The sequence below is a fragment of the Lepus europaeus genome, chromosome 1 (assembly GCF_033115175.1).
Source record: "Lepus europaeus isolate LE1 chromosome 1, mLepTim1.pri, whole genome shotgun sequence".
NCBI lineage: Eukaryota > Metazoa > Chordata > Mammalia > Lagomorpha > Leporidae > Lepus > Lepus europaeus.
In genome coordinates, this window is record NC_084827.1 from 62,116,890 (window position 1) to 62,140,929 (window position 24,040).

General features: G+C 46.6%; 1 protein-coding gene across 5 annotated transcripts in view; it reads right to left on the reverse strand.

The window, feature by feature from the left end:
- IWS1 (interacts with SUPT6H, CTD assembly factor 1) overlaps positions 1 to 16,747 on the reverse strand; it is a 38,514-nt gene extending 21,767 nt beyond the window's left edge. Inside the window, exons 1-6 of one of the 5 annotated variants that reach the window (XM_062180656.1) lie at positions 16,438 to 16,746; positions 14,327 to 14,442; positions 6,143 to 7,208; positions 4,974 to 5,157; positions 3,830 to 3,887; positions 481 to 578 (exon numbers count right to left, since the gene is read on the reverse strand). In XM_062180656.1, the coding sequence (XP_062036640.1) occupies positions 481 to 578; positions 3,830 to 3,887; positions 4,974 to 5,157; positions 6,143 to 7,208; positions 14,327 to 14,442; positions 16,438 to 16,471 (1,556 nt within the window). In that variant the 5' untranslated portion in view covers positions 16,472 to 16,746. Of the gene's footprint in view, positions 1 to 480; positions 579 to 3,829; positions 3,888 to 4,973; positions 5,158 to 6,142; positions 7,209 to 14,326; positions 14,446 to 15,739; positions 15,792 to 16,437 lie in introns of those variants that run through there. The other 4 variants (XM_062180581.1, XM_062180733.1, XM_062180499.1 and 1 more) reach the window with 4 other exon arrangements.
- Between the last annotated feature and the right edge of the window lie 7,293 nt (positions 16,748 to 24,040).

A 24,040-nucleotide genomic window follows, 5' to 3' on the forward strand; every position in this document is an offset into this window, starting at 1 on the left:
TTACTAATCATTCCAAACTTGCAAAAACTCTTTCAAGATATCAGAATTTTGCTAAAGAAAAATCCCAAATATCTTCCAAAAGCACATGAAATATAATCAAGCAATACTTTGTAATTGAGAGTTTAGACTCACTTCCTCTGCCCCCAAACCAGCTTTTCTAATCATGTATTTTTCGAATCAGGTTATTCTTCAGAACAGTTTACTTGGTGAGCCAAATTAAGAATGTGGTGCCATAAAAATACAACTCTACAAATTAAGACATCTGAGCACAGGGAAAACACTTGAAAAAGAAAAATTATAATAGTTAGGAATTCAATGACACTGTCCTCATTCACAGAAAAGCCTAAGAAGGGAAATGGGAACATACTCTATCCTATACTTCATGAGGAACAAAATGAGACAAAAGAAGTTTGTCTCTATCTTCATATTGTAAACTCTCCTTTAACAAATTCCTAGACGAAAAAAAACACAAAAACTTACTGTTTTCCTCTCTTTATGTTATCATCAGAATCTGAATCTTCAGCCTCTTTTACTTGGGTTTCACCTTTTTCTTCTTCCAAATCTTCTTGGTTAAAACCCTAAAGGCAGGGTGAGTGAGCTAAAGTTATTACAACAACCCACACACTTTACTCTGTATAACTGCTCTCAATTTTTTGCATTTCTACAGTAAAGAATAAAAATTAAAGATACCAAAAGGTGAGTAGCAAAAACTCCCTCCCTTGTAATTAACGTTACTAGTTTCTTTTGTTTCCTTCCAGAAATAGTCTATATTTACATAAGTGCTTCTACAGCTAGTAGGGGTCTTGAAAAAGTTCATGGAAAATGCCATGTTCTGAAAAACCCATGAATGAATTTCAAAAACGGCAGAATAAACTTATGTTTTCATCACACACTCTCTGTGACCTTTCTGAAGTACTGTTGTATATACATAAGCTCCCCCTAACCTTGATGATGCGAATGGCAGCAGCGCAGTGTTCACAATGGGCCCTTGAGACTGCTCTGCTACTGCTACACTGAACAAGACAACCTGGAGACCACCTCATGTCAGCAAAAGTATTCTCATTCGTTTTAAAGCTTTGTATTAAATCACCATTTCACTGGAACCCTAATTTGCAGATTTAAAATTGAGGAACATCTGCCAAACTGTCTTCCCTGGAGATTACACCAACCATCCCTCCTTCTCCAAGTCCTCCACTTCTCACTACCACAGCAGGTGACCAGACACTGATCTCTGCCTATCTCTGGACCAAAAAAGAAAACTCATCTTAAGGCACAGTTTTATTATATTCTTCGACATTTTTTCTTGTTTAGGAAAACATTTTGGGGGGCTGCCATCGTGGTAAACAGGTTAAGCTGCTGCTTGAAATACCCTTATCTTGCATCAGAGTGCCAGTTTGAGTTCCACCTCCTCCACTGTTTTCAGATTCAGCTCCCTGCTAATGTGCCTGGAAGGCAGGAGATGTTGGCCCAAATCCTTGGGCCCCTGTCACCCACGTGGGAGAAATGGATGAGATTCTCGGCTCCTTGCTTTGGCCTGACACAGTCCAATATGGCAGGCGTTAAGGAAGTAAACCAGCAGATGGAAGATCTCTGTCTCTCCGCAACTCCCCCACCCCACATCACTCTGCCTTTCCAATAAATAGATAACATCAAAACTTTTCAAAATTAGCCTTCTGGAAATGACAGAACTGCACATTCCCAAAGTTTGTAGAGTTTGATTTTGTTTATGCTACTGCTTACTAGGTTTAATTTTTCACTTTAAAAAATAAGATTTATTTATTTGAAAGACAGAGTAACGGGCAGGGAGGGAAAGAGAGATCAATCTTTCATTCGCTAGGTTCATCCTCCAAATGGCTGCAACAGCCAAGGCTGGGCCAGGATGAAGCCAGGAGCCTGGAACTTCAATCATGTCTTCCATGTGGATGCAGGGGCCCAAGGATTTGGGCCACCTTCTGCTGTTTTCCCAGGCTGGATCAGAAGTGGAGCAGTCAGGCCTCAAACCAGCACTCTGTATGGAATGCCAGTGCTGCAGGTAGTGGCTTAACCTGCTGCGTCACAACACCAATCCCAATTTTTCACTTACCTATGTAAATGAAACGGCTGGTGTTTTTCTTCACAGCTTCTAACTTTTGTGTCCTAGAGCGGCCTTCCAGTGGTTTACTGACTCACTGTGTCATTTCCCTCACTGAACCAAACTCTAACCTCGTTAGAATTACCTCTGCCAACTAGGGAAGTGCATCTCACGCTTGTATCACAGTGCTTCATGGAGTACGAGCTCCATGAGGACAGTGTTCTGAAATACTTGTTGGAAGAATTCTCCCTCTCAGTTTCCCCTAAGCTTACTTCGCTATTTTTTGCCCTTTTTCCTTTCTGTATCTCTATCCTTCCACCTGAGAGTTTTCTTTCTCTGTATTTTCTTTATCTGGTACATTAATTCCCTCCTTATTTCATCTTCATGTCTGAAATGCATTGTCAATGAACTAAAAGAATCCTCAATTTGTAGTTTCTGTATTCTGTTGAGAAATCAGCTCTTAGTCTAATCACTGCTTTCCTGAGTGTCGTTTTTTTCCTGTGGTTCTTTTTAAGACTCCTATTTTCTGATTTCTTGCAGCTTTATGATGATGTATTTAGGGGTAGACGTCTTGCAGTCCATAAGACCTCTAGAATATATGGCTTTATGCAGTTTCTTTAAATATTGCTTTTGCTGTATATGTATTTTTCCCTCTCTTTCAGGTACTCCAATTCATTATGTTAAACTTTTTCTGGTAAAACCTGTGTCCTCTATTTTCTTTTACATTTTCCCTAATAATGTACCTCAATGCTTCATTCTAGATAGTTCTTCTAAGCTATCTTCCAGTTCACTAATTTCTTTTCAAATACATCTAATCTGCTATTAAATTAACCACTGTGTTTTTAAAATTCAGTTTGCATAGTTCTGGAATTTCTGACTGGTTCTTTTCCAAATGTGCCTTGTCATTTTAAAAAACTTGCTCTGACAAAATTTTTAATCTTTTATCTCTCAGAACATTTTTTAAGGCAATGCCTAAAATTCCTGTATCTGTGGAATAGCTGCATCTATTCCTACTGTCTATTGTCACTATTTTTTTCTCCGAAGGTTCTGTGTACCCTATTGCATATACCAAAGCCTTGATTCACTAAAATCTAATTTTTGATACTCAGGTTCCATCTGCTGGGTAACTCAAAGCTGGCCTGAAGACCTAAGCAAAGGTTACTTCACTTCTAGTTCACCGTTAGGTGTATGCCCCAGTCCAGGGCATGGAGTTACAGGGGCCCCTAACCTCATCTGCCCTGCATTTGCAATTCTGGCCCCAAGCCTTGATGTTGCCAAATATGAGCAGTCTCTTAGCATGGTGGGAAATCAGGCCCAGAGAAGGAGCAGCTTTCAATGCTAAGAAACCTCTTTAGGTTTCTGTCTTCTGGCTTGGGAATTTTTTGCTAAGGTACGTAGATTTTAAAATATTTTGTACAGCTTTTCCAGTTGTTTTCAGAAGAGTTCATTCAAATTACCCAGACTGTCACTGCCAGAATCAAAGGTCCGTAACTACCACGAATCTTACCCTTTATGATAAAGTGACTCTCCTCATCTCTTAATATGTCCTTCCCCACTTTAACTTTGCTTGTTATTTTCATTTTACACTTTTGGACACCCTTATATTTCACTTACAGAATCCCTTTCTTGTACATTTTTCTTCTGAATACATCATAATTATTTTCTCCTACTTAATACAACTGCCTGTTAGAAAACCAACAGCCATAAACCAACAAAAAAAGCATAGTCAAAAGGGAACTATTTCCACTTTATACTTACTGTAAATTCTTCTTCCTCTTCATCACCAGATTCTCCAAATATGTCTGCAATGAGATTTCTAGAAAAGAAACAAATGTAACATCCATTTGCTCTCTTCCCATTTGCACAGGAACCACTTTTAAAAACAGGATAAAGTCAGAATCGGCACTGTGGTGTAGTGAGCTAAGCCTCCGCCTATGGCACCAGCAACCCATATGAACACCGGTTCTTATACTGGCGGTTCCCCTTCCAATCCAGCTCTCTGCTATGGCTTGGGAAAGCAGTAGAGGACAGCCTAAGTGCCTTGAGTCCCTGCACCCATGAGGGAGACCTAGAAGAAGGTTCTGGCTCCTGGTTTCAGATCAGCCCAATTCCAGCCGCTGCGGCCATTTGCGTAAAGTTTACATATAGCAAAACATGCAGACCTTAAGTGTCCAGGCTTAATTTTTTTTTTTTTTTTTTTTTTTTTGGACAGGCAGAGTTAGACTGAGAGAGAGAGAGACAGAGAGAAAGGTCTTCCTTTTCCGTTGGTTCACCCCTCAAATGGCCACTAAGGCGGCACGCTGCGCTGATCCAAAGCCAGGAGCCAGGTGCTTCCTCCTGGTCTCCCATGTGGGTGAAGGGCCCAAGCACTTGGGCCATCCTCCACTGCCTTCCCACGCCACAGCAAAGAGCTGGACTGGAAGAGGAGCAACCAGGACAGAATCCGGCACCCCAACTGGGCCTAGAACCCGGGGTGCCAGCGCCGCAGGCGGAGGACTAGCCTGGCTTAATGGGTTTTAATAAATGTGTACAAGACAGAACCCCATCTCCCCAGAAAATCCCCTAGGGCCCCAACAAGTCACCACCCCCCTAGCAACACCCTAAAGGCAACCACTCTGATTTCCATCACCACAGTTTTGGTTGTTTGTGAACTTTACATAAATGCAATCAGGTAATAATTATGTATTACACTAATACACTAATGTATTATTTTGAGATTCACCCATGTTGTATCATGTTAATCGTTCAGGAACCAACATCCTGAATCCTCAAAGTCATGCAATTAGGCAAGATATATTATACCTCAACATAAAATCTGAATACATTTGAAAAACTTGAAGGATGAAGCCCTCTCTACTACTCGTTAAGAACCCTTGCAAACTCACTTCATACTGTCACTTACTCTTCTTCATTGCCTGACTCACTATCACTTCCAAATAGATCTTTCTCTTCATTCTTCTTATCAGACAGCTCTTTCCCTGCTTCTTCCTCGCTCTCAGATGCGACAGCCTTCTCTCTTTTGCCTGGTGGAACATCACTGTCAGAGTCGTCTGCATCAGAAACAACACGACTCTTCTTCGCTGCAGCTGAAGAAGAAAAGCCATCACTGATGTTACTTTGTCACAGTCACTGAAGTACTGCGCCTAACAGGTGCTGTAAAACAGCAGTGCGTGGCAACAAGGTCAATGGCCTCATGACACGTGGTTTAGAGCCAAAAAACCCCCCAAAAACAAATACACACCCTAAAAGCTCACCGAGAGTAACCTTACAAATTGCCTGTTATTCTGCTTAGGAAAAAATGGTCAAAGGATCCTGAATAGAAAAATCATCAAATACAAGTGGGCGTCAACAGGTACTTTCCATTTTGTGAAACAGAGAAAATCAAGAACAGGCTCATGTGCAGCACGGACATCCTTTCTAAGCTGCTCAGTACAAGGAGAAGCGACAAGGACCAGACACTCCCTGTCAGGAACATTCCGCATGTTCCTTAATTGCTGCTGGGCAGTTTAAAATGGTCATCTTCTTTAACAGGCCAGCAGTATGTGATTCCTTCTCCTGTAATAACCACTGGGTTCTAAGAGAATAAGTCTTTTCCAAGAAAGAAAAGGAATCAAGTACAAATTACTATGTGTGAAGATAGAGTCTCAGCAAAGGCTGGATGGAATACTCTATGGAGTGGAACCTCTAAACACAAGAGAAGGCCCCCAAATCTTCCTGGATTGGTTTAGCAAATGAAGAGAAGTATCTGTTTCTGTTACTGTTTGGATGGAATCTAGTGAATCAGCTGTCAGAAACCCACAGCTAACTCTGGATGCATTCCAGGGTTACCAAGTGAAGATACGTCTGGGAAACATTATGCTTTCCAGCAAAAAAAAAAAAAAAGCTTAGGTCTTCTAAATTTCTATTGAACCATGGCCTACCTCATCACTTTGGGGCAACCAGAAATTAAAAGGTGATACTTTAACAACTTGAAGGAAACTTCCTACAAATCTTACCTAACAGAAATGACCACAACGCTGCAGTGACAAGGTTAGACAACAAGCTACTGATAACAGCCAAAATCATTCTTACGTGCTCTCTCTTCATCTTCACTATCAGAAAGCACAGCTTTTCGCTTTGCTGCTTTCTCCTCCTCACCCTCTTTTTCTCCATCTTCATCACTGTCCACTTTTTGCTTTTTGGGTTCTTCCTCCTCGCTGTCAGAGCTGTGGAATCTTTTTCTGTCCGTGTGGCCACCTGAAAGCACGGGGTCATTCTGCACTTCCGTCCCCTCACCCTTGTTTTCCCCATCACTGTCGTCCGACTGGGGCTTCTGTTTGTGTCTGGAGGCACCCTCGGTATCAGAATCACTGGCAGGTCCCTTCTGAGGTTCCTCACTCTCCGAGTCACTGACCCGGGGTTTGGGGAGCTCCTCCGTTTCCGAGTCACTGGCCTGGGTCCTTGGGGGCTCCTCGCTCTCCGAGTCACTGACCCGGGGTTTGGGGAGCGCCTCCGTTTCCGAGTCACTGGCCTGGGTCCTTGGGGGCTCCTCGCTCTCCGAGTCACTGACCCGGGGTTTGGGGAGCTCCTCTGTTTCCGAGTCACTGGCCTGGGTCCGTGGGGGCTCCTCGCTCTCCGAGTCACTGACCCGGGGTTTGGGGAGCTCCTCACTTTCCGAGTCACTCATCTGAGCTTTGGGAGGGTCCTCATTTTCCGAGTCACTGGCTTGGTGCCTCGCGGGTTCCTCGCTCTCAGAGTCACTGGCTGGAGGTTTCACAGCATCCTCTGCTTCCGAGTCACTGGCAGGACTCTTGTGGAGCTCCTCGGCCTCCGAGTCACTGGCAGCACGCTTTCTAACCTCTTCGTTGTCAGAGTCACTCGCATGCCCATTAAGAAGCTCCTCGTTCTCAGAGTCACTCCCAGGCACCTTCCTGGTCTCCTCACTCTCGGAGTCGCTCCTGTGCTGATTGGCATCCTCGTTTTCAGAGTCACTTGCAGGGGGCTCAGCCCGCCCCTCCGACTCAGAGTCACTCTCTTTCTGCCTGTGCAGTTCCTCACTTTCCGAGTCACTGGCGTGGAGGTGTGAGGGCTCATCGTTCTCAGAGTCTGTCACAGGATGTCTTTTGGTGAGGACATCCTCTCGATCACTGGATTCATTCTGAAAAAGAGACAAAATTAGAAAGATGTAAAAAAGTCTGGTAGTGCAACATAAACTTTCAACAATTTTTCAGATACAAGAATATGAAGACTTAACAGACGCATCCCACTTTAAAGAAGGCCAATCTGTGAAACAGTTAACGTGGTTTGCATCTCAAAGAGGGGAAAGATGACCAGCTGTCACCAAATCTGTGAGGCACACACGGGAAGTTAACTGTAAAGAGTGAGTTTTTTTAAGAGCCTAAGTTTCTCATATAATTTTAGTTCCCAAAAATCTAACTATTTTTCAAAGGAACACAAGAAAGCACGTAACCAAATTTTTTTATTTTTTTATCTGAAAAGCAAAGCAATAAAGAGAGATTCTTTAAATGCTGTTCCACTTCCCTAATGGTCACAATGGCCAGGACTGGGCCACACCAAAGCCAAGAGCCTGGAACTCCATCTGGGTCTCCCACATGCGTGGCAGAGGCTTAATTACTTGGGCCATTTTTCACTGCCTTCCCAGGTGCATTAGCAGGGAGCTGGACTGGAAGTGGAGCGGCCATGGATCTGGCATTCCAGATGGCATGTCAGTATGGCAAGCAACAACTTAGCCCCCTATGCCACAACGTCGGCTCCACCAAATGAAACATTAGGCTTTAGCACATTAAGATTATTTTAGGGAAAAGAACTTTAAGATTTTATTGATAAAGGATAAATAATACACAGGGTACATTCAATGAAGAGAACCTAATCGATGGAGAGAAGAGTAGTTAACATTCCTAAGCACCTAGTAAGACCTAATGCCACATCAGACATTCTGTTGGTTCTTTGATTCTGCACAACAGTACAAACCCTCATGATAAAACAGAGGCTTAATGCAGCCATGGTCATCCATTTAGTAACCCTGGAACAAAAGCCTAAGTTTTAGAGAGAATAATTGAACTAACACATAAGGTTACTTGAAATAATTACTTTAAAATCACGCTTTAGGGTACAAACTCGATATATGCTTTGCTTTAAAAAAAAAAAATCAGAAAAAAAAATATACAAAATTAAACAAACCAAAATACCAGCATCTTATGACCTGAGGAATTTTCCCCATACAGAATTTCAACCCTCAACAACACAGTATCTTGGCCTAAAAAGTGAGTCTGTGTTTGAGAGATCATCCTTAAAACATTACTAAACCAAGTATTTCTCTTCAAAATACATGACTGTAGATACATGAACTTACCCACAGATCAAATTTTGTTTTTAAAAAATAATTTATTTTCATTTGAAAGGCAGAAGACATATCTTCCATCCACTGGTTCACTCCCCAAATGCCTGCAACAGCCAGGGTTAGGCCAGGCCAGAGCAGGAGTAAGGGACTCCATCGAGCCAATCACTTAAGTCATCCTCACCCACTGCCTCCAAGGGAGAGCATTAGCAAGAAGCTAGTCGGCAAGGGGAGCTGGAACAGGAGTATAGGCACTCTGTATTTTAATTGCTATTGTATTTTAATTGCTATTTATTTGTATTTTAATTGCTAATGTATTTTAATGCCTATCGCCTTCCCCTACAAATCAATTTCCAAGGATCAAAGTGTCTTTAACAATGTACATGCCCACTATCATGCTATGAAACACTCAAGTGATAAGAGAATTCAGAGACAAGATAAATGGCATAAAAACACTTTCCCAGGGCTGGTGCTATGATGTAGCGGATAAAGCCGCCACCTGCAGTGCCAGCAACGCATATAGGTGCTGGCTCAAGTTCCAGCTGCTCCACTTCCGATCCAGCACTCTGCTATGGCCTAGGAAAGCAGTGGAAGATAGCCCAAGTCCCTGGGCCCCTGCACCCATGTGGGAGACCCGGAAGACACTCCTGGCTCCTGGCTTTGGATCGGCGCAGCTCTGGCAATTGCGGCCATTTAGGGGCTGAACCAGCAGATGGAAGATCCCTCTCTCTGCCTCTCCTTCTAATTCCGTCTTTCAAATAAATAAATCCTTAAAAAAAAAATACTTTCCCAAAAGTGACACAGTAATTTAGCCTAGGCTCATTTAAGGAAGACTAAGGATGCCCTACCTGTCTACAACTTCCAAAAGAATACAAAAAATTACAAAAATAAGCTACAAAGGAAAAATTGAGGGTGCTTTTTCCCCATATTTTGTTACCATCATACAACATAGCATTCCAAGGAAATAGTAACTGCTGTTTTTCATACACAATACCTGTCTCGCGTGGCACAATGGGGAAAGAAAGGAGGAAAAAGCACTGCACTAAGAAAGCTCTGGTCAACAGATTCAAAGTAGAGGCCGCACCTAGCCAGTGACGTCACAGAATCCAGGAAGAGGGTATTAGTTAGAAACTATACAGTGATGCCAAAAAGTTATTAAAAAGTTTTAAGACTGGTTTCAGCAATTAAATTGCAAACTATAAAATACAATTTTGTGTAAGGCAGATGTGAGTATGAGTTAACAGCAGAAACTCTCACTTAAATGTTATTTTCTTAATAACACAAGAAAGTCCCTAGTTGTAGCTGTCAGAGGGTTCTCAGAGGCTTCAGAAATGTCTGTGATGCCTCAGACCACCCTCCCAGCAACAGGGCACGCTGCAATTATAAATAACCGTTGCTTTACCCATCAGAATGAACAGCCTTGTTTATCTCAGCACACAAATAGTAACCACATTCCTCAGGGACCAGGGCCACCATCCATTACTGCAAAGTAAATAATAAAATTGTCATAAAGCAAATATGAATTTATACATTTCAAAGCAGTCTATTGTGAAACACAAGCCCCTGGTCAAGAACCAATGAGTTCATGACACTTGTTTCTTCTGTATGGAACAAAGCTGCAGAACCCAAACAGCCAAACCTGCACCAGCCGACCACATAAACTGCAAAAGCACTCAACATTAAGTCACAGTAAACTCCATGTGGAAAACTGACAGAAATATTCCAAAAACATGCTCCACAGGATCCTAGCTCCAGAAGAGACACCTGAGATCTTCAGAGCAGAGTCTGTGGACATCTGACAGTTTTGTTGGCACAAGAGAAGCCTGAGAAAACCCACAGTGAAACAACCCAATGCTGTCAATACAGCGTAGTTCCTGGAGCTTTGAGAGACTCCAACTTTACCAGAAGCACACACATGATAAAATGAAGCTATAAACTCAAGTCCTCTGTCAATGGTGAGAGAGCCAAAAACAAAAGCAAGCCTAATGATAATGCAAAAACAAACGTACACAGGGCTGGAGATTTCACAATCACCAAACGGGCACGTGCCCGCCTGCCTCTCCACACACATCTGTGCCCTCACCAATGTCACCCCTACGCCATGCACTGGCAGTTTCCACAGCTCCCCAGGGGAGCTCTAAGGAAAGCCGTACAAACTTCTGTGCGCCTTACCTCCAGGTATCACTTAAGTCTCAGGAAAGTGCACAAGACCCTGTATTCTGACCTCATCCACATGATTCTGACTCATTCCAGAAATACTACTCCAGACATAAGGACTAACTTCTGTTACCTCCGGGACTCAAACACCACTCCCTTTGCCTAGAATATCTTTCCGCTACTACATATATCCTTCTCATACCTCAGAACTTGGCAAAAAGACCCCCTCTTCCATCTCTCTCTCTAGGTAGAAGGGACTTTGTGCAACACAATGAGAGTTAAGAATGTGAACTTCAGAGTTGGAAAGACCTGAGCTCCAAACTCTAGCTCTACCATTTTATTGTGGGATCTGGATAAATGCCCTTACTTCCTCAAAGCCCCAGAGTACTCGGTCTGAGTCAGTTCAAACACTCTCCCTCACACACCATAGCACCTTAAACCTCTGTTCACTGAAAATGACTGCTTACACATTTATCTTCATCTTATGCTGACCTTAAGATCAGAGACCATCTTAAAAAAAAATCTTTAACCTGCAACATAAAACAGACTGGAAATGTATTCCCTGAAATGAAAAGCAAATCCCACAAGCTATGCTTCACAGAAAACAGTGTTTACAAAGTGTGCATTTGGTACAGTGGTTACAATGCCACTTGGGATGCCCACATTCCATACTGGAGTGCCTGGGTTCAAGTCCTGGCTCCAACTCCTATCTCTGTTTCCTACTAATGTGCACCCTGTGAAGTAGCAAGTGTTGGCTCAAGTACAAGGGTGCCTGCCATCCACATGGGAGAGCCAGAATAAGTTCTGGGCTCCTGGCTTCAGCATCGCCCAGTCCTGGCTGTTGGGGCATCTGAGGAGGGGTAGATCAGCAGAGAAGATCTGTCTGCCTCTGCCTTTCAAATACAATGCAAAAGAAATACAAACATACATAAGCAGATACAAATACAAAGGTTTATATATATATGAATTTGCATTTAATGCAAAATATTTTTCCTCTTAATTCTGAAATCCATACACAGAAGGGAGTTTTCAAAAAGTTCATTGAAGATATGTATTACGAATAAACTATGCATGGGTTTCAAAATATTTTGTACCAAAACAAACTTACCTTTTGAATACATTTTCCACAATCTGAAGGACTCTCATACACTTAGTATAATACTGCGTCCACATTACAAAATCACTAGTCACGTTCACTGAGGGGTGGGCATTTACAACACCTGCACCTGACATCAGAGTGCCAGGGTTTAACACCCAGCTCCACTCCTGACTCCGATTTCCCACTGCCATGCACCTTGGCAGGCAGCTGCCAAAGACCGGAGAATGGGTTCCTGCCACACAGAGAAAATCTGCATTGAGTTCCTGACTCCTGGGGGCCTAAGGCCATGGCAGCCATTTGAGGAGTGAACCAGTAAGCAGGAGCTCTCTTTGTCTCTCAAATAAACATTTAAAAAAAAAAAAAGTTTTATTTATCTACAAAGAGAGAAAGGGGGAAAAAAAGACTGATCCTCCATGTACTGGTTCACTCCTACATGGGTGCAGGGGCCCAAGCACTTGAGCCATCCTCTGCTGCTTTCCCAGGCCATTAGCAGGGAGCTGGACCAGAGTGCAGCAGAGGGACTTGAACTGGAGCTCTGACAGAGGATGCCAGTGTCACAGGCAGAGGCTTAATGCACTGTGCCACCATGCCCGCCCCAATGAGATTCTCTAATGACATGATGAAATACTTAAGGGATAAAAATAACAGATCACTACAAAACATATACATTAAAATTTCAAGTAACCTAAAACATACATATATACATGGGAGAGAACTAAAATGGGGAAGAAATGTTGAAAGATTCATAGTCATTTCTGTGAGAGGAGTATCATGATTTTAACTTTCTTCTTTACATTTTCACATTAATTTCCAAATTGTTAATGACATGCACATTTAAAATGTGTGCCACTAGAGAAAGGCAGGTGAAGCAGCTTACAGATGAAGGTGTAAATATACTAGTGACATGTCAAACGAAGAGTCGGTAACAGCATTTCTAAGAGTTACACCTACTATCTAAAATTGAATAATTTTCTGCACACGTGTAATCAAGCAAAATATACACAATATATGAAGTCTTAAAAGAAAATCTGTCCATATTTGCCATTCTTATTTCAGCTTGTATCTACCAAAGATTGTGGCTGACTGTCTGAAAAATGTCACAATTCTCTTTTTTGTGTGTGTGACAGGCAGAGTGGACAGTGAGAGAGAGTGACAGAAAGAAAGGTCTTCCTTTTCCGTTGGTTCACCCCCAATGGCCACTCCAGCCGGTGTGCTGTGGCTGGTGCACCATGCCAATCCGGAGCCAGGTGCCAGGTGCCTCTCTTGGTCTCCCATGTGGGTGCAGGGCCCAAGGAACTGGGCCATCCTCCACTGCACTCCCGAGCCACAGTAGAGAGCTGGACTGGAAGAGGAGCAACCGGGACATAATCCAGCGCCCCAACCAGGACTAGAACCCGGGGTGCCGGCGCCACAGGCAGAGGATTAGCCTATTGAGCCGCAGAGCTGGCCAAAATGTCACAATTCTATTATATTAACCGAGCATGGTGGAGACCATAACCAGGAAGGCAAACTAATTTCTTATTTTTTTTAAAGATTTATTTATTTTACTTGAAAGTTACAGTTATAAGAGAGAGAAGGAGAGGCAGTGAGAATGAGAGAGAGGTCTTCCATTCGCTGGTTCACTCCCCAGTTGGCTGCAACAGCCAGGGCTGCGCTGATCTGAAGTCAGGAGCCAGGAGCTTTTTCCGGGTCTCCCACATGGGTTCAGGGGCCCAAAGAACATGGGCCATCTTCCACTATTTTCCCAGGCCACAGCAGAGAACTGGATCGGAAGTGGAGCAGCTGGGTCTCGAACTGGCACCCATACGGGATGCCAGCACTGCAGGTGGCAGCTTTACCCACTACACCACAGCACTGGGCCCAAACTGAGTAATTTCTAAAAATATTTATGTACTGGGGCAAGCACTGTGGTGTGGAAGGTAAGGTTATCAACTGTGGTGCCAACATCCCATCTGGGCGCCAGTTCAAGTCCCGGTTGCCCCACTTCTGATCCAGCTCTCTGCTAATGTTTCTGGGAAAGCAGAGAAAGATGGCTTAAATACTTGGGGCCCTGCACCCACGTGGGTGCATGGGAGACCCAGAAGAAGCTCCTGGCTCCTGGCTTTGGATCGGTCTGGCCACTGTGATCATTTGGGAGTGAACCAGCAGATGCAAGACCTCTCTGTGTCCCTCCCTCTGTCTTTCAAATAAATAAATAAATAAATCTCTAGGAAAAAAACACCAAGATGTAATACTACTCAGTATTAAATAAAAACAGCTTTTAAGATTACATTTGCTTTGTTACTGCCTACATTATATACATTGTAACAGTTCAAAATGAGGCTGGCTCCTGAGAAAAACACTGGTAAGTGGGAATCCCGTGGCTTTGTCACAGCTGGCGTTTGTTCTGACACTGCCCAGTAAGACATTATTGGAGGGAGGAAGTCTGGTCACATAGTAAAGGCCTCTCCCATTTTCTGAAAGCCGACCCTGTCAGAACCTACGTCCCTGTGACTTCAGCAACCACTTCATCCCCATTTCTCTACACTTTCTGTGATCATATACCTCCTCACTCTCCCCGTATACCTCCTCACTCTCCCCTCACTCTCCCCGGGGTTAAAGACCTCCCCAGCAGGGTCTCCACACATCTGAACTACCCCAGTTCTCGCGCCGGCAACCATACCTCTGAGTGACGCTCTACACTTCCCGTATCTGATCCGGAGTGCGGCTCGTTCACGTCGTCTTCACCGTCTGACCCTGAGTCCCGCTCGTCCTGTACCGGGGTAGCGCCACCGTCATCTGCTTAAAAATACAAGGAAAACACCCACTCACAGTCAAGGCGGCTGAAAAGAACGCGCCATCAAGAACCACTGGCGCCATCAAGAACCACTGAAGCCACCAGGTACCAGGATCGACACAAGGCTCAGACGCCAGGTGTGGCGTGGCGTGCGCAGCTGCAGACATCCGTCAGGAAAGGGAGATGACGATTAAGAAGCATCACTAGAGACCAAGCCAACGACTTGGAGGTAACAGTGTACTGTTTAGTTTCAACTCTGCGTTAAAAATCGGGGAAGAAAGTCAGAGTCTTTTCTCTCCACAGCCCTTAACCACCCTGTCATCTACTAAACCATTTCCCAACTGATTTTCCTTCACATGGTTCGTCCTCCTCTTGAATGCAAAGATACTGGTTCACTGCTGAATCCCTGCTACCCCAGATCACAGTATCTGCTTCCGAAGGAACCAGTCCAGCAATAAGAAGCCTATACTGTAACAGTGCAAAATGACTGACAAACACACGTGCGATCCAACCTTAACCCCTACATTCAAAATACCAAGCAAAACTCTACTGAGAAGAATTCAGGGAAGGTACAGGAAGAGATATGGCCTTAACAACCATAAGCAGGTTTTCACAAAGGAAGCACTCGTCTAAGGGAAACCCAAAAACTTTAGTCAGGATGGAATCACTGCTCTAGCTAGCCAAGGGCAAAGTTTATATACTCACAACACTAAAAAAATAAATAAATAGGCCGGCGCCGTGGCTCAACAGGCTAATCCTCCGCCTTCGGCGCCGGCACACCGGGTTCTAGTCCCGGTCGGGGCACCGATCCTGTCCCGGTTGCCCCTCTTCCAGGCCAGCTCTCTGCTGTGGCCAGGGAGTGCAGTGGAGGATGGCCCAAGTCCTTGGGCCCTGCACCCCATGGGAGACCAGGAGAAGCACCTGGCTCCTGCCATCGGAACAGCGCAGTGCGCCGGCCGCAGCGCGCTACCGCAGCGGCCATTGGAGGGTGAACCAACGGCAAAAGGAAGACCTTCCTCTCTGTCTCTCTCTCACTGTCCACTCTGCCTGTCAAAAAATAAATAAATAAAATAAAAAAAATAAATAAAATAAATAAATAAATAATAGCTAAAAGAATGGGGGTCAATGGGGAACTGCTATTATCTTTGTCACTTCTTTAACACTTAACCTACATACACATTTCATGTATTATTTTTTGTTAAGTGCATTTAAAACACTCCTGATGGGGGGAGGGGGGGGGCGCCAAACACGGTTTTGGAAACAGGAGGAAAATGTCGTAAATAAACCAGCGGTGCACACCTGGAGAAGCATCTGCGGCCTGACTGTCCGCGGTCATGTGCGTACCGAAGGGGACCTCACAATTATCTGAACAGTTTTGACCCGGAAGGCCCCAACAGAACAGCTCACCGGGGGAGAGCAAACCTAACGCGCTTTCCTCCCGCTTCCCTGCATCTTAGCTGGATACCTTGCACGGCGCTGACGGACAGGGGTCCGGTATTAAATAAACGGGGAGCCGCGGGGAGCAAGCCGGTACGGAGCCCGCAGAGCGATCCCAGGGAGAAGGCAAGGCGCAAAGACCCCCAGGAAGCGCCAGACGTACCCGCCTGGCGGGTCCTGCGAGCTCTCACCGGGAACACCAGGGCTGCGGGCGAGATTCGAGCAGCCACACCGCGGAGTGTCCCCACCGACAGCTCCCTCGGACTCTCAAAAAGTTCCCGACTCCCGAAAAAGTCCCGTTAACAAGAGAGACCGCTCCTGCCCCAGCACTGTGGAAGCAGCTTCCCAACCTCCGCGAAACGCCTCTGCCAGGGCCCCAGTCCCTTCTCCGAGGTTCCAACGCGGGGTGCCGGCGGGCCCTGCCCGCACCGCCTGCAGGTCCGCCCCCGCCGCCGGCCGGCTCCCAAGGGGGAACCCTCCCGAGCGCCGGCCTCCCCTCCCCCGCCGCAGGGCCAGACCGAGCCCGCCCCCTAGGCCAGTCCCCGCGTCCCCCGTCCCACCTGACTGGTCACCGCTATAATATTCCGAGTCCATGGCAGGCGGGCTCTCAGCGGGGAGTGTCTGCACCCCGCGCCGCCCCCGTCACCTCCTTCCCGGCGGTGTGAACCCCCCCCCCACGATGGCGCGGCCGGTGCTCAGAAGCTCCCGAACGACTGGAGACTTTGGAGGGTGCGGGAAATGAGAAAGCGGCGGCCGCAGAGGTGAACGCTTCAACCTGGACACCCCGACTGAAAAGGCCGTACCCGAAAGTCGGGCAGGCGTGCGGGCCGGCGCTCTACTTCCCAGAAGCGCCTCTGGGGCCAAAATGGCGTCTGCCCGCGACCCTCAAAGGAACGCAATGCGCAGGCGCGGTCACCTTTCAACGGGCCAATGGAAAGACCCAAAGGTAATGACGCACGGCGCGGCCGGAAAGGAGACTCCTGGGAAAATGAGGCGGGCGCTCCGGCTTCAGTTAAATATTATCCTCAAGAGCAACTGCTTTGTCTTACATGGAAATGATAGCGTTACTCGCTTGGTCCCGTGTCTGAGCCTTGTTTGAGGAGCTTTTGAGCTGCTTTTCTGAATAGTGAAGTCCTGCTAAAATGACAATTTTCGTAATTCGGCTAAAGAACTACCATTCCCGTCATGCAGCGAAGCGCTCGGTTCCCGCCCGTAGTACGAAAGGGAAGTAGCGCGTTGCTCTCTGGGACTTGTAGTTGGACGCCTTGGAAACCGGTCTGCGTTCCCAGTGTTACCAGAAGCGCAGCTTCCAAGGCATCTTGCCTGGTTTCTTTTTGAAACAGCTTGACTTCCACTCTAAGAAGCTTTTTGTCCCACAATAAGTAGCATCCACTGATCTTTACGTCCGGGACGGTCTACTTATGAAAACTTGACGGTGACTCAAGTTCACCTGCACCCTCTGCCCTGGGAAAACAGCAACGAGACAAGAAACTGCCTCACCTGTGTATAGGATGGCTACCTGTACAGAACTGCCAGCTCCATAGGACTTAGCTAAAATTCACCCCAGGGATCCCCTGCTTACCTGCGACAAGGCCAAAGACCTTTCTCCTAGCGTCTGAACCTGTCGATGAGGCCAGACAACAGGCCCTCACAGCTTCCCCCATCGTGGTCTCAAGAACTCTCCTCTCGCGGCCCCCGACGATGAACCGGACACAGAGATGATCATTTCTGTTCACGTGACTGAAACTCTTCCTGATTGCAAACAGCTGTAACTATCAGTCCTTCCACTGTCCTCCCTTATCAAAGTCAGAGAGGAAAACCACCTTATCAAGATGTTCTGATCCTGTCTGGGATGCCATCCCTATTACAGTAATCTGAATAAAGCCCATTTCCTTCTTTGCTGGTTTATTGACTCAGACAAGAAGGAGAGCATTCTTGCCTTTTGCTTGCAGAGGGGCCAGTGGGGATGTAAGCGTAGACTTGCAGAAACAGGGCCTTGTGCTATGACTACAGATATATGCCGCTTTGCTGGCAAGTCCCTGAGAATCAGAAGAGCCCAGAAGTCCAGGAAGAGGTTCAGTGAGCAGGAACCCAGTGCACATCCTGTCTTTTAGTTTCATGGCAATGGCCATGAAAGTGATTGGGCTTCAGATGGTGCAAGGCAAGGGCACGAAGGTAGTTCCTGAATTTTAATGGATGAACTAACTGTGCTGGCAGCTTGGAGGATGGACAGAAAGACTGAACACACAGCACTGTACTGAACCCCCAGAAAGCCACAAGGAAGTATCCAATCTAGTTTTTGCACATGAGAAGTCAATAACTTAGAAAAGACTAGACCTTTCAGGTAAGTATGGAGCCTTGCTTACAGCTGCGTGCTTGTCAATGTAAACACGGCTTCAGAGAATTCCTCAGAGCCCCTGCACACCAGAGGGCTGTCCCTCAGGGCTTCTTGTGGGGAAACTGTGGAGCAGCACAGATGTGGCTCTCCGAGTCCAGATTGCCTTGTATTCTAAAGACTCTTGTCCAGCCCCAACACACCTGGCCCGCGGTGCTGCAGTCCTCAACAGAAAGCCTGTTTTCCCCAGGGCAGAGAAGAAGACAACGGACCACCCTTGGAAGGGATGAATGCCTGTCTCATGGGACTGGGTTAGGTCTCTGGGTGCTGGATTAGTATTTGTGAGAATGGATTTGTTAAAAAGCAAGCCAGGGGGCTGGTGTGGTGGAGCAGCAGTTTGGCCCCAGCTACTCTGCTTCTGATCTAGCTCCTTCGAAAAGCAGCAGCAGATGGCCCCTGCCACCCACATGGGAGACCTGAATGGAATTCCAGCTCCTAACTTCAACCTGTCTCAGACCTGGATGTGTGGCCATTTGGGAAGAGAACCAGTGAATGAAAGATCTCTCTCTCTCTCTCTCTCCCTGTCTCTTTCTCTCTCTCTGCCTTTCAAATAAATAAATCTAAAATAGGGCAAGCCTGGCACCTCCCCAAATCCCTCTTCCACTGGCACCACTCTTGTACATGCACCTGCCATCCACCGTGTTAGGACACAGCACAAGGCCCTTGCCCTATGTGGCTGCCTGATCTTCAACTTTTCAGCTTCCAAAACTGTGAGCCAAAATAAATCTCTTTTCTTAATGCAATGTGCAGTCTCAAGTATTTGCTGTAGTAACATAAAGCAGACTACAATAAGCCCATTATGATGGTTTAAGCAGTGCCTTCCAGGTACTTTTCTCTTTCCAAATTCTGTTCTGTAGAAGTGAGTCACCAAGTCCGGCCCACAAAGAAGTGTGAAATCCTCTGACAGCAGTCAAGTGGGGCTGAAACTGTGCCGCAGTAAAGCCACTGCCTGCAATGCCGCCATCCCATATGGGTGCTGATTAGAGACTCAGCTGCTTAACTTCTGATCCAGCTCTCTGCTGTGGCCTGGGAAAGCTGTGGAAGATGGCCCAAGTCCTTGGGCCCCTGCACCCGCATGGGAGACCCAGAGGACGATCTTGGCTCCCGACTTCAGATCGGCACAGCTCCGGCTGTTGCGGCCATCTGGGGAAAAAACAGTCAAGTGAGGTGGGAGTTGTGGGGAAGCCGCTGCTGGGGACTAGGGATGCCCACATTCCACACAGGGGTGCCTGGTTCGAGTCTCAGCCCTGCGCCTGGTTCCTTCCTCCTGCTGTTGCACACCCTGGGAGGCAGCAGTGATGGCTCAAGGACTCGGGTCCCCTGCCACCTACCCAGGAGACTTGATAAGAGTTCTTGGCTCCTGGCTTCAGCCTGATCCAGACTTGGCTGTTGTGGGCATTTGAGGAGTGGATTAGTGGCTGGGAGGTTCCTTTCTCTCTCTCTCTCTCTCTCTCTCTCTCTCTCTGGGTGTGTCACTCTACCTTTCAAAAATAAATCAATAAATAGAACTAAAGAAAAAACAAACAGTGGGGCCAGCACTGTGGTTCAGCAGGTTAATGCCCTGGCCTGAAGCGCCCACATCCCATATGGGCACTCCACCTCCAATCCAGCTCTCTGCTATGGCCTGGGAAAGCAATGGAAGATGGCCCAAGTGCTTGGGTCCCTGCACCCATGTGGGAGACCTGGAAGAAGCTCCTGGCTCCTGGCTCCAGATTGGTCCAGGTCTGGCCATTGCAGTCAATTGGGGAGTGAACCAGCGGATGGAAGACCCCTCTCTCTCTCTCTCTCTCTCTCTCTCTCTCTCTCTGCCTCTCCTCTCTCTGTGTAACTCTGCCTTTCAAATAAAAATAAATAAATAAAATAGAAAAAGCAAACAGTAAGCAGAGGTGGAGAAACCACTTCCACGTGCCCTGTGTCTGTGTGAACACCTAAGCATGGGGATTGTGTGTCCATCTTCCCAGCCTGCAGCTGCCCACAATGCATTGTGGCAGAGGAGCCAGGCTCAGTAAACACCCACTGAGCAAGTGACGGAACCACCAGGTTGGGAGGGGGTTCCTTTGGCTCAGTCTGTTTGAAGACAGTTCACATTCCTGGGGCTGGGTGGACCAGGAGCTGCAAAGCTGGGAAGATAGCGACATTAAGAGTGGATTTAGGGGAAGCAGCAGTGGAAGGGTAATCTCCAATTGCAGGGACTACGCAGAAATAAAAGTTTGTTTGTTTGTTTGTTTGTTTGTTTTTTCAAAAGCAACTTAAAGAAACAGTGACATTTTCCACTGTTGTAGGACTCTGGATAATACCTCTCAGCACCAAGAACAAATCCTGCCCTGCCCTGCCCTGCCCTGCCCTGCACAGCTGGCTCCCGTCTGGCCTGCAGCCACCCTGCTCGAAGGCCTAGGGAACAGCTCCTCCACACCCAGCTGTTCTCAGATTCCAGAGCACAAGGGATTGTCACTCTGCTCCCTGCCCACGATGGGGCAGCGGTTTCTCTGAACAGAAAGCTGACGTTTCTGAAACAACCTTGGTTAGGATTGGTGTCATTATTGGAAACTCGTTCATTATTTAAGTTTATTTGACATCTGCGTCTGTTATTTACTCGCTGTATGACCTTGGACAAGTTGCCTCCCCTGTCTGCACTTCAACTTGAGCATCTATAAATAGGTCCTAACAGTCACATTTATCTCACAGAGTTGCTATGAGAACTAAATATATTTACAGTGCACAGAAACACAGAAACACACAGGAGGAACTTCAAAAAAAGCTCTGGAAAGAATGGACTTAGAATATGAATTTTTCATGAATTTTTTAAAAGATATTTATTTATTTATTTACTTGAAAGGCAGAGTTACAGAGAGGCAGAGGCAGAAAGCAGGAGAGAGGGAGAGATCCTCCATCTGCTGGCTCACTCCCCAATTGACTGCAATGGCCAGACCTGGACCAATCTGGAGCCAGGAGCCAGGAGCTTCTTCCAGGTCTCCCACATGGGTGCAGGGACCCAAGCACTTGGGCCATCTTCCATTGCTTTCCCAGGCCATAGCAGAGAGCTGGATTGGAGGTGGAGTGCCCATATGGGATGTGGGCGCTTCAGGCCAGGGCATTAACCTGCTGAACCACAGTGCTGGCCCCACTGTTTGTTTTTTCTTTAGTTCTATTTATTGATTTATTTTTGAAAGGTAGAGTGACACACCCAGAGAGAGAGAGAGAGAGAGAGAGAGAGAGAAAGGAACCTCCCAGCCACTAATCCACTCCTCAAATGCCCACAACAGCCAAGTCCGGATCAGGCTGAAGCCAGGAGCCAAGAACTCTTATCAAGTCTCCTGGATAGGTGGCAGGGGACCCGAGTCCTTGAGCCATCACTGCTGCCTCCCAGGGTGTGCAACAGCAGGAGGAAGGAACCAGGCGCAGGGCTGAGACTCGAACCAGGCACTCCTGTATGGACTGTGGGCATCCCTAGTCCCCAGCAGCGGCTTCCCCACAACTCCCACCTCACTTGACTGTTTTTTCCCCAGATGGCCGCAACGGCCGGAGCTGTGCCGATCTGAAGTCGGGAGCCAAGATCGTCCTCTGGGTCTCCCATGCGGGTGCAGGGGCCCAAGGACTTACACTGCTTTCCCAGGCCATAGGAGAGTTGAATCAGAAGTGGAGCAGCTGGGATTCGAACTGGCATCCATGTGGGATGCTGGTACTGCAGGCGGTGGCTTTACCCACTACGCCACAGCACTGGCCCCTCCATGAATTTCTTTAAGCCCTCTCGTATATTCATAAGCAGCATAAACGATTTCTGGATATATATGCTACTTGTGATATTATACTATATATGTTACTTGTGATCATTTTACTCTTTTTATTTTTACATTTTTATTTATTCAGAGAATTCTCCCATTTGCTGGTTCACGACCCAAAAAGCCTACAACAGCCAGGGCTGAATTAGGCCAAAGCTTGGATCTTGGGACTCAATCTAGGATTCCAATGTGGGTGTTAGGAACCCAAGTATCTGAGCCGTTATCTGCTGCCTCCCACGGTGCATGTTTGCAGAAAACTGGAATTGGGAGCAACGAAGTCAGGACTTGAACCCAGGCCCTCTGATATGGGATGTGGGCATCTCAAGAGGTGTCTTCACCACTAGGCCAAACACCCACCCCAATCATTACAATTAGTGTGGGGAATATAATTTTTAAAGATTTATTTATTTGAAAGTCAAAGTTACACAGAGAGAAAAAGAGAGGCAGAGGCAGAGAGAGAGAGAGCAAGAGAGGTCTTCCATCCACTGCTTCACTCCCCAATTGGCTGCAACGGCTGGAGCTGCACTGATCTGAAGCCAGGAGCCAGGAGCTTCTTCTGGGTCTCCCACGCAGGTGCAGGGTCCCAAGGACTTGGTCCATCATGTACTGCTTTCCCAAGCCATAGCTTAGAGCTGGATCAAAAGTGGAGCAGCGGAGACTCGAACCAGTACCCATATGGGATGCCAGCACCATAGGTGGCGGCTTTACCCACTACACCACAGCACTGGCCCCTGTGGAGAATATTTTAAAAATCTAGCACACAATTTCTGTGCTGGTCTGTTTTCCATGGCATAACAAAATAATGGAAGCCGGCTACTTCCTAAGGGAAGAGGTTTATTTAGCTCTCGGTTTGGAAGGTTCTAGGGCCTGGCACCAGCAGTGGCTCAGCTCTGCGAAGGCCACATAGTGGGTGGCATCACAGTCAACACATACGGAAGAAATCGAGAGCGTGGTGACACAGGAGGCCAGAGAGTGTGGGAAGGGGCCAGTTGTGCAGGTTTGTAGCAACCTTCTCTAGAGAGCTAATTCAGGTCCCAGGATGATGACCTTAATGCCTTCCAAGAGCAGCACCTGCCAAGACCTAATGACCTCCTATGAGGCCCCACCTCTTAAAGGTCCCACTACACTGAGGACCAAGCTTTCGACTCACAAACCCTTGGAAGGAAAACCACATCTAAACTGTAGCCGAGTCCTGTCTCGACATACTTACAATCCAATCCTCCTGAAAGTCCCGCTTTGAAAAATGTACACACCAAGAGACAGATTGTGTGATGTGGACAAGAAGTAGTGTGGGAAGGAAAAGGAGGGTGAGGCTAGAGGGAGCTGTAGCAGTCAAGGCACACTCCTGGGGCAGGAGTGTTTGGGCTGGTATGCAAAGAACAAAGGCAGATGCAGAGAGGAGAGGGAGCATGTTTAATCCTGGGAGGTTAATTACCCACAGTATAACCATATTGTTGTCATAGCAGTAACAACAGATTTTAATGACTTGCCACAAATAAAGTTTATTTTTTTAAAAGAGCCATTTATTTATTTGAAAGGCGGAACTACCGGGTTATGGGAGAGAAAAGGAGAAAGAAAGAAGGAGAGAGAGAGATCTTCCATCTGCTGGTTCACCTCCCAAATGGCTGCAATGGCCAGGGCTGAGCCAGGCTGAAGCCAGGAGTCAGGAGCTTCTTCCAGATCTTTCACATGGATATAGTAGCTCAAGGACTTGGACCATCCTCCAGTGCTTCCCCAAGTGCATTAACAAGGAGCTGGATGGAAGTGGAGCAGCCAGGACTCAAACTGGCACCCATAGGGAGTGCCGACGCTATATGTGCACAGCAGTGCTGGCCCCGAAAGTTGATTTCTTGCTTTATCAATGGGTAATGGGCTCAGCCACTGAAGATGACACTCTGCTCCCTGCAGTCATTCAGGGACCCAGACTCTTTCCATGTTGTGGCTCTGCCGTTGTTTTGTTTTGTTTTTTTTTTTTTTTTACAGGCAGAG